We start from the raw sequence: 10,998 nt of genomic DNA on the forward strand, positions 1-10,998 counted from the left end.
TTTTAAAATTGCTACGATTGTATGTTACATTTACATGTGTAACTCCTTCTAAAATTACTTAAGTGTGTTCTTTTGTAAAATACATGTAGAAAGTATGTGGCTCCCTGAATTTAAAAAAATATATACATACTAAAACATAGCATGTACTTTCAGGGCAGTGATACATGATATTTTATAAATTGTGAGGCTCTTGTCACATAGTTTATAAAATACAGGTATAACTTTGTGCACACATTCTTATATGCTTACAAGTAGATTTTAAAAGGCCCGTGCATGTAAAATTTGGGGGTTATGTGCGTGGCCGGGAGTGCTGTGCGCATTTTCGAAAGGGCCCAGCCACGCACGTAACACCCAATATGCGCCGAAGTGCCAGGCCAACTAAAAGGGGCAGGACCGGGAACCGGCTGGGACTGCAGCTATTAGGCCCTGTCCCAGGGAAGCGCGTGCCGGCCAGTTGCCAGCGCGTGGAAGTTACTTCTGCTCTGGAGGAGCTGTAAGTATGAAAACAAAAAAATAGGGGTTCCCTGTACGTACCAGGATCATTCCAGACGGTGGGTTATGTCCCCTGTCCAGCAGATGGAGTCAGAACAAAAACTTTCAGGGGAGGTTCTATATGACCACACCTCCCCTGGCTCAACTCTCAGTATCGTTCTGACTCCAGCAGATGTGAGCAGGGGACACTGAGGTCCCCAGCATTTTAGCTTAGGTTTTCTAGGCTTCTCTGTAGAGGGATCAAGTATAGGACATTAAATCATAGAGGCAGTGAGGGGCCTGCATTCCCTGGTGGTCTGTGTCTTGCTGACAGGCTGTCTTCTTTCTCACTGTCTTGTTTTCTTTCCTCCTTCTCCCTTTTTGGCATCGGGCCTGGGGGTAAGTGTTTTTTGTTTATTAATTTAAGGTTTTTCAGGCGGATCGGGGTGTTGAACTGCGTTTTTTGAGGACCTGGGGTGCACATCGGTAGTGCCGAACTCTCCCCCCTGCCCTATTCTGGTTACCTCCTCCCCTCCCTCGTGAAGCGAGAGACCTCCAGACCCGCGGCCCCGCGAAGTAATATTCCCTGGGGCCGCCTCCCGTCGGGAAGAGCAACCCCGAAGTTTTCGTCGGGTTGGGCCGAGTCCTAGCCTTCTCCTCTACTACACCGCAGCGGGCTTTGCCGCACGCGCGAGTCTGCCCTCCCCCGCCTTTTCTCCGCATCAGCGTTCAGAAGCCGGGGGCAGGCAGGGAGAGGCCTCTTCCCGGGAGGAGCGTCGCATGAGCGTTTCTTTGGAGGGGGAGGACAGCCCTCCTCCAGGGGATGCCGTGCGACTTCAGGACCGCATGGGGAGGAAGAGACAGGCCCCTTTCCCGCTGAGCGCGGGAACGGCAGCTATTTTGCAGGCTGTTTCTCATGCCGGTCTGTCAGAGGATGAAGCAGAGGCCCCGATCGCGGCGACACTCCCCTTCCTAGACTCCGGGTCGGATATGCAGACGAAGATTCAACTCGGGGGAGTCCCGGCGTTTTCGCCGGAGATAATAGTCCTGATGCACAGGGCTTTCGTTCACAGCAGGGACATGCTCTTCGGAGTAGGGAGTCAGCCTCCGGCCAAAATAGCTCGCTCGGCTGCCCCCCTGGGGGGGTCTTTTCCCCAGGGTAGCGCTCCGCGTGCCGGGGAAGAACCAGGACCTTCTCGGGACGCCTCGTTGCCGCCGCCGGCACCACAGCCCTCAGTGGAGGTGGACCCTCTTCTGGAGCCAGGTGGCGATGACCCCACCTTGGCGGCCCAGGTGGAGGGCGACGATCCGAGAGTACTACGAATTTTTCAAGCGGGGGAGCTAGATGATCTCATCCCCCACATCCTTCAGGAGATGGATATCGACCCTCCTCCGGATCCGGTGGAGCCCGACCCGAAGGTCAAGAAGGGGGACCCCCTCTTGGCGGGCCTCCGACCACTGGCGAAGGCTTTTCCCACTCATCACTCTACTCTACAGCTAATTTCCAGAGAGTGGGATACGCCGGAAGCCAACCTTAGAGTCGGTAGAGCCATGGAGAAGTTGTACCTGCTCCCGTCGGATTTCTTGGAGCTCCTCAGAGTACCCACGGTGGACCCTGCGGTATCGGCGGTTACAAAACATACTACGATTCCCGTCACGGGCGGTACGGCGTTAAAGGATATTCAGGATAGGAAGCTGGAAGTGTACCTGAAACGGGTCTTCGAGGTTTCAGCTCTGGGAATGTGAGCAGCGATTTGCAGTTCGCTGGCGCAGAGAGCGGGACTCCGGTGGGTCCAACAGCTGCTCACGTCTCAGACCTTGCCGAAGGCAGAAGCGCAACAGGCGGACAGGTTGGAAGCCGTTGTCGCCTACGGAGCTGACGCCATGTACGATCTCATAAGAGTCCTAGCCCATTCGATGGTAGCGGCGGTGTCGGCTCGTCGACTTCTCTGGCTGCGAAACTGGTCAGCTGATGCCTCCTCCAAGACCAGACTGGGGTCTCTTCCCTTCAAGGGCAGGTATCTTTTTGGGGAAGATCTGGACCAGATTATCAAGTCACTCAACGAAAACGCAGTGCACAAGTTGCCGGAGGATCGGCCACATTCCTCCAGATCATTCAATTCCTCCAGGAACAGATACTGAAATCATCGCCGGTTTCAACCTACGAGACAACAGACGCCTCGGACGCCATCCACTCGCTCGCACTCCTGGAACCGGCCCTTTCGCGGGCGCCGTCAAGGTAAGGATGGTCACGGCTCGGGCACCTCCCAGAAGGCTGCTCAATGATGCCAGGAGGACCCACTGGTCGATTTCCCGGCTGGGGGGTCGACTTGCGCTCTTCTACGAAGCATGGGTCCAAATCACTTCAGATCAATGGGTTCTAGATATTCTAAGGCACGGCTACGTGTTGGATTTTGTACACGCCCCTCGCAACAGGTTTCTGTTCTCCCCTTGCGGGTCCCTTCTCAAGCGGACGACTGTTCAGCAGACCCTAGATCGCCTCCTTTCGTTGGGCGCGATAGTTCAGGTTCCGGCCTCTGACCTGGGTCGCGACCATTATTCCGTCTACTTTGTGGTTCCCAAAAAGGAAGGTACCTTCCGACCTATTCTGGACCTCAAGACCGTCAACAAGTCCCTCAGGGTACCCCGTTTCCGTATGGAGACGCTTCGCTCAGTACTGGCGGCGGTGCATCCGGGGGAATATTTGGCCTCACTGGACCTTACGGAGGTGTATCTCCACATTCCGATCCATCAGGCCCACCAGCGATACCTTCAGTTCAAGATCCTAGGACAACACTTCCAGTTCCAGGCCCTACCTTTTGGTCTAGCCACGGCTCCACAAGTATTTACAAAGTTCATGGTGGTAGTGGCAGCGGCTCTTCGAAGGGAGGGAATCCTGGTGCATCCTTACCTGGACGACTGGCTCATCCAAGCGAAATCCCGATCTCAGGGCTGTCAGGCAGTCAACAGGGTGGTACACCTCCTCCAATCGCTGGGGTGGATTGTCAATTTCCCACAGAGCAGACTGCAACCTTCCCAGTCGCTGGACTTCCTAGGAGCGCACTTCGATACGAAAGTGGCCATGGTGTTTCTACGCCCGGAGAGGGCACAGGCTCTACGCGAGCAGGTTCACAGCTTCATAGCGCTCGAGTCACCCACGGCGTGGGACTACCTGCAGGTGTTAGGAACCATGGCCTCCACCATCGATCTGGTACCGTGGGCTTTCGCCCACCTGCGTCCCCTTCAGAGGGCCCTGCTTTCCCGGTGGCAACCAGTGTCGCGGGATTTCCAGGCTATCCTACCGATTCCAAGTGCAACGGTGCGCAACCTCCGTTGGTGGCTGGACCCTCATCGCCTAGCTCAAGGGGTGTCCCTGGAGGCCCCGGACTGGGTGGTAGTCAACACGGATGCCAGTCTGACCGGCTGGGGGGCGGTTTGTCAAGCCAGCTCGATCCAGGGCCGATGGTCTGCGGAGGAGTCGAGTTGGCCCATCAACCGGCTGGAGGCCAGAGCGGTCCGTCTAGCCCTGAAAGGATTCTTCCTGTTGGTACACCATCAGGCGGTTCGAGAGCTGTCGGACAACGCGACCATGGTGACGTACATCAATCGTCAGGGGGGCACGAGGAGTCGTCTCGTATCTTTGGAGATCGACCAGCTGATGGAGTGGGCGGAGCTCCATCTACAGCAACTGACGGCTTCCCACATTGCTGGCATCGACAACGTACAAGTGGACTTCCTCAGCCGACAGCACTTGGATCCAGGAGAGTGGGAACTCTCGGGGGAGGTGATGGATCTGATAATCAAGCTCTGGGGGGTTCCGCACATGGACCTCATGGCAACCGCCAGAAATGCAAAGGCCGTGCACTTCTTCAGCCGCAGACGGGAACACGGCGCAGAAGGGGTCGATGCGCTGGTCCTCCCGTGGCCACGGCAGTGTCTCCTGTATGTATTTTCTCCGTGGCCACTGATGGGAAAGGTTATCAGAAGGATAGAGTCTCACCAAGGACCGGTAATTCTCGTGGCACCGGAGTGGCCCAGACGGCCGTGGTTCGCGGATCTTCTCCATCTGGCGGTGGAGGACCCTCTTCGACTCGGTCATCTGCCACGGCTACTCTGCCAGGGTCCAATATTTTTCGAAGCGGCAGATCGCTTCTGTCTTGCGGCTTGGCTTTTGAGAGGCGCAAATTGAGGCGTCACGGTTATCCTGAGTCCGTCATATCGACTTTATTGCGGGCGCGTAAGACGTCCACCTCCATCACTTATGTTCGGGTGTGGAAGGTTTTTGAGGAGTGGTGCGCCTCGCACGTGATCCAGGCAACCCAGGCTTCGGTGGCACAGACTCTCGCGTTCCTGCAGGCAGGCCTGGATTTGGAACTGGCCTATAACTCTCTCCAGGTTCAGGTGGCGGCTTTGGGGGCCCTTCTCCAGGGGAGAGGCGGGGTTCTTCTGTCTTCCCATCTGGATATCTTACGTTTCCTCCAAGGGGTGAGACATCTGAAGCCTCCGATTCGGCCGCCATGTCAATCGTGGAACTTGAACCTGGTGCTCCGGGCTCTCTGTAGCCCACCCTTTGAGCCCTTATGTTCCGCTTCCATCAAGGACGTCACTCTCAAGACCATCTTCCTGGTTGCGATCAGCTCGGCGCGACGGATCTCCGAGCTGCAAGCTTTATCCTGTCGGGAGCCATACCTTCGGTTTACGCCAGGCGGTGTTTCCCTGCGTACAGTACCGTCCTTCCTTCCTAAGGTGATTTCGGCGTTCCATCTCAAGCAATCGGTGGAGCTCCCGTCATTTTCTTCCTCTGAGTCAGGGGACTTGCGCAGGCTAGATGTACGGCGTTCTTTGATGCATTATCTAGAGGTCACGAATGATTTTCGGCTTTCTGATCATTTGTTTGTCCTTTGGTCGGGGCCCAGGAAGGGTTGCATGGCCTCCAAACAATCCATTGCTCGCTGGCTGAAGGGAGCGATCATGGCGGCGTACCAGGGAGCAGGTAAGTCTCCTCCATTAGCGGTTAAGGCTCATTCACTTCTCGCCCAGGCAACGTCTTGGGCGGAGAGCTCTTCAGTCTCCACTCAGGAAATCTGTAGGGCTACCACCTGGAAGTTGCTCCACACTTTTGCGAGACATTATCGCCTAGACGTCCGTGCGCCGTCGGGCGGTCAGCTGGAAGACAGGGTCATAAGGGCAGGGCTGTCCGCGGCCCACCCATGATGGGGAAGCTTTGGTACATCCCACCGTCTGGAATGATCCTGGTACGTACAGGGAAAAGAAAATTATTCCTTACCTGCTAATTTTCGTTCCTGTAGTACCATGGATCATTCCAGACACCCTCCCTAGACTTGGGGGTTGTTTTTGTGGGACATCCCTGCTTACCTGTCTTTTTCCATCTCTCACTCTATCCTTTTTCGGTACTAAGAGTCTGCTTTCATGCAGTGCTGTTCGCAAGTTCACCGTTCAGGTTTGTGGTTCCAAGTTTAGTTACTGTCAGTTTGACAGCGGGTATTCTGAAATTTTGAATACTTGATCCCTCTGGGTCTCTTCTCTTCTTGGCTTTGATAGTCTAGTTACTGAGAGTTGAGCCAGGGGAGGTATGATCATATTGGACCTCCCCTGAAAGTTTTTGTTCTGACTCCATCTGTTGGACGGGGGACATAACCCACCGTCTGGAATGATCCATGGTACTACAGGAACGAAAATTAGCAGGTAAGGAATAATTTTCTTATAATTAGGTTTAGTTTAGAGGTCGGGGAGGTGAGGTGAAAAGGGAGGAAGAATAGAGTAGGTAGGGTTATAGGAAAGTTCCACTCCAATTAAGGAGCGGACTGGGAAGGAACTGGGCAAAAGCCCGATTGCGTTGCCGTGAGTACTTTAGAAAATTTCCCCCTACGCGTGCGAGTCACAGGCCGCCCATACATGCGTGCGCAGATGTTAAAATCCATCGCGCATATGTGCATGGATATTGTATTTTATAACATGTGCGTGCCGACATGCACATGTTATAAAATTGGCACATCCATATGCACGCACCGGGAAATGTGCACACCTTTTAAAATCGACCCCTTATGTTCTGACTTATGCACACTGTTGAAAATTACCCACTCTGTAGTAGAAAGAGTCAATGGAATAAGTTAAAGAGCCATCCTCTTCATTTTGCAAACCCAACTAAATCCTTGAGTTTCTCTTGTGTTATGTAACTGAACTTTACAGCTCTGTATGCTTTTTTTTTTTCCTTCATTTAAATCAGTTGTCCTTGAAATAAAAATAAAACATTCTCACTGTCAACATCTTATCAGATTTATAATCTCCTATAAGCATGAGCTGAATCTGATAAACAGTACATGCTTTATGCTAGTTCTTGCAGCCCAGTTGGCTCATTTGATTTAACTGGATAGCAGATGCTGCCAACATCTCCTATCCACCAGATGCAAACAAATTTTGCAAATCAGGCTCTATGCCATTTTAATTATTTATAAAAGAATCTTTAATAACTTGTTTTTAATGATTATTTACACCTCAGTATATTTTCTTTCTCCCATCTTTCCTCAAAAAATGTAGTTGCTGATTGACAATTTTCATACACAGCTGGTAATTGCCACCTTGTTTTAGAACCAAGATTTCAGTCAGGAAGACCTAAACCTTATTTGCACTGAACAAATTATTATGCAGCTGTTGTCCTGGTTCCTAGCCATCTGTTTTATGATTGTGAGGGTATAAATAGGGCAACTGCAGAAAGGGCTCACAGATGAAAATTTGAGCAGACATCTTTGCAACATTGATGACTGAGTTGTCATTGTTACCAATGGGATCCTTTATGGGAACCATTTTCTTGAAACCAGACACAGAAAAGTGATTAGATTATCCCAAATTTGCAACTTACTAGTAGGAACACCATCATGGATTAAAGCTTGAGAAAGGTGAATAACGAGGTTGAAGATAAGATGCAGTATTATTTCTCACAAATGTATCACTTAGGATAGATTTACCACTTTTATACATGTCAATATTTATTGCTATATCACCCATGTTATCTGTTACCCTGTAGGAGGGCAAATTATTTCTTGCTTTTTCACAAAATAAATAACCAAAACCTCCATCTAACAGCCAAAAGATGCCTTTGTTATAAAGACTAATATTATGCATGGCAAGTTCTCTGCTACAATGGTCTCATATTAGAGGATGACATCCAGTCTGCCCAATTATTCTGTCTACATTGCTAAAAATACATCCCAGCTGCCAGCACAGAATATGACCATCTGTAAGGTATCTCACCTTATCCAGGACAGTCTTTATTTTTGTCTTCTACCTTTGTACACCACCATCTTGGGTAGATGTATATACAAGATCACCACTTAGTTCAGTCCAGCTCCCCACCTTTCCCATGTCTAATTACAAACCTCTATAATAATCTAAATATGTGCACCATAATCTAAATATGTGCACCAAATATGTGCACCATATACCGTGACTCCTAGATACTTAGCCAGGTTTTAGTCTAGAATCTCATTACTTCATCGTATTCATTGTATTTTATTCCCCCAGTTCCTTGATCCAAGTTTATCTCCCTGTTCGATGTAATCGCATTCTTACATGCTTGTTAATGTTATAATGTAAACCGAAGTGATATGTAACATTGCTACATGAATTTCGGTATATAAAAATGTTAAATAAATAAATAAATAAATAGCCAGCAATACTAGTGTGGCTGTTACCCAGACTTGCAACCTCCAAGGTCACCTGCATAGCCTGCCAGACAAAACTTGCTATGTGAATGCCTGCATTTTTGCTAGGTCTAGTTATTTCTGAACTTCTAATTCTGAGAAACTCAGAAAATTTAGACCAAGTTGTATGAAACGTCTCTAAATTATCACTCAATTATGTGGGAAATTGTTCATGTGGGAGACAATTTCCAAACTCCCCAGACTGTTTGAAAAGTACCCACTAACCTGCAAGCTCATTTTCAAAGAGAAACTGCCTATCAATTTTCCTTTGAAAACATATTATGGCTCACATTGTGAGTGTTAAAGTTCAGTCAGGCCTGGTGCGACCAGGTGTGCAAACCGTGGGATCAGCACACCCAGGGAGGTGGGGGATCAGCGGCGGCGCTCTCTCCTTCTTAGGCCCCCGGAAGAGGATATGAGCTCATATCCTCTTCCAGTGGCCGAAGAAACAGAGGGCCACCCATGCCGCCACGGAGGGGGCGTGGCGACTCTATGCACAGGGCAGCGCAGAAGCTAGTGCCAGCCCTGAGTACAGTGCCTGTGAACTTTGCTCCTGTTTTGTACATGCCAGAAAGTATTCATGGTGAAAGTATTCCTTCTGAATATTGATCTTATACTGATTCGGTAATGTGAACAGATGTGCCCTTATTACCAACAATAGGTGGACTCTCAGGATAATTCATATGCTCTTATACTTCCCAAGGTTACTTTCAACTTTCTTTTACAAACTCTTCAGTTACTGCTAGGAGGCATTTCATGAATTTTTTTATTTTTAAACTGTGTTCAGTTTTAATGATTTGCAATTCCCCTTCTCATCCTATAAAAGTAAACATGTATATTATGGAATAAACTATGCAATGTAGTCACCCAAATGTAGTCACCCAAATATTGGAAAACAGATAATCAGAATGCAAAATTGTACATTTTCACAACTTAGATTATTTCATCAATTAATCTACTCAAGAAAAATATAAAGCAGGAATCAGGTATGGGACAAGAACTTGAATCTCTTGTGTGCTGCCAGTGGGTCATGGGGCCAAGTCATCATTTATTGCTAATATATTATTGAGTAAAATCTGTGCACTTATCATTGGCCAGGCTTTAGATTTGCTCACATTTCTCATCTAGTTGTGTGGTTTTAATACTTGGGATGTGTCAGAGAAGTGCTGGTATAGGTTTCTGATGATAAGCAACACTACTCTAATGCTACAGGTTATGAAGGAGCACAACAGTATGAATACTGAATAAGATGAGTTTCAAAAACTAAAATCTTTCATAAGGTTGTAAGGACATGATGGTTTAATTTGCTGTAACTGTTGACTTTGTGATTGGGTCATACCGCTGCTTTATGTTTTAGTGGTATGTAAATATAATTGACTTTGTCTCACAAGTTATCCTTCTTTATTTTCCAGTCTTCCCCAGAGGTTTCATTTGCTACTACAGCAGCAGAGAAATTCTTCCAGGAAGAAGACAGAAGAGCTAAAGAATTTGAAAAGATTTTAAATTCCCATATTGATGAAATGCAAAATAATTCCAAAAAACTGCTCTGTAAACTCACACGATTTAAGCAAACTAGACATGTGTGACCCCTTATGTATTATATACTTTGTAAAAATATGTATTTATAGTTCTGATTGAAACAAGTATGTATATTACAAATAAATATGGATTTGTTTCAAAATAATGAAGGCTTCTTACAGTGCTTATCCCCATGTTTAGAGATAAACAGACACAGTACTTAGTCAGGTTAGAAGCAATTATTGGCATGCAAAGTAAAGACAATATCGGGAAGGATGGACAAATGACTGACCCTGATAGTCACTGTCGGAAGTCCTTTAGTTCTCTGCCTGCACATTAGTTGCTTATATAGAGAATATCTTTATTTTTATCCCAGGACAAGCAGGATGCTAGTCCTCACATATGGGTGACGTCACTGAATGGAGCCCAGCGCAGGAAACCTTTCTGTCAAAGTTTCTAGAAACATTTGACTGGCCCTGAGAGGCCACTGAGCATGCCCAGCATGCCATGATATTCTCTGCCACAGGTGTCTCTCTTCAGTCTTCGCTTTTCCGCGCTGCCGTTCGCATCGCGGAATTACAGCCCTCGCGTTTGGCAATTCTTGTGACTAAAAAAGTCAATATTTTTTCGTGATATTCTCTCTCATAGGAGCTCTCAAGCTCGCCGGCTTGTGAGTACCATTTTCATTGTCATATTTTTCGGAAAAAATTTCCCTCACACTCGCATTCATCGACGGCCGTCGGTTCCAAAATGGCGACGGATTCAAAAAGTGCCCCATTTGCAATAGAAATATGTCAATAACTGATCCGCATTTGGAGTGTGTTCTGTGCCTCGGAGAAAAACACGATGTCAGTACATGCGCCAAATGTGCAGAAATGACAGTAAAAGGATGGAAAGCAAGACAAGAGAAGATGGCACATCTGTTTTCTCTTCAGCTAATCCCTTCTCCCTCGAAATCATCGAGGCCGTCTCCGGCTGGAGCAACAAAAAGGGTCTTACTTAAAAAACCGCGTCCGGATGGATCTGGTGATCGTCCGTCCTCTCCATCATCGGTACTATTGACAAAATCGGCAGAGCACCAGAAATAAAAACATCGCCATTGACATCGACGTCCATCATCTTCCGCATCGATGTCTCAGGATGAATCGATGCTAAAGTGACCTAGACAGCAGGAAATACCGGCACCTTCGATGCCTGGGCCTTCGCCGTCACCGATTCCAACCACTACATCGATGGATACCTCGGTACAGCCACCGCGTACACCATCGGTGTCTTCACCAATTGTACA

At 48.4% G+C, this 10,998-nt stretch overlaps 1 protein-coding gene across 3 annotated transcripts in view; it reads left to right on the plus strand.

The window, feature by feature from the left end:
* Nucleotides 1–9,876, plus strand: part of DEUP1 (deuterosome assembly protein 1) — a 395,279-nt gene extending 385,403 nt beyond the window's left edge. For all 3 annotated transcript variants that reach the window (XM_029602319.1, XM_029602316.1, XM_029602317.1), the window contains one exon: nt 9,605–9,876. In XM_029602319.1, coding sequence (XP_029458179.1) covers nt 9,605–9,778 — 174 coding nt within the window. In that variant the 3' untranslated portion in view covers nt 9,779–9,876. The remainder of the gene's footprint in view (nt 1–9,604) is intronic.
* Nucleotides 9,877–10,998: the final 1,122 nt, after the last annotated feature.

This window comes from Rhinatrema bivittatum, chromosome 5, assembly GCF_901001135.1.
Source record: "Rhinatrema bivittatum chromosome 5, aRhiBiv1.1, whole genome shotgun sequence".
Lineage (NCBI taxonomy): Eukaryota > Metazoa > Chordata > Amphibia > Gymnophiona > Rhinatrematidae > Rhinatrema > Rhinatrema bivittatum.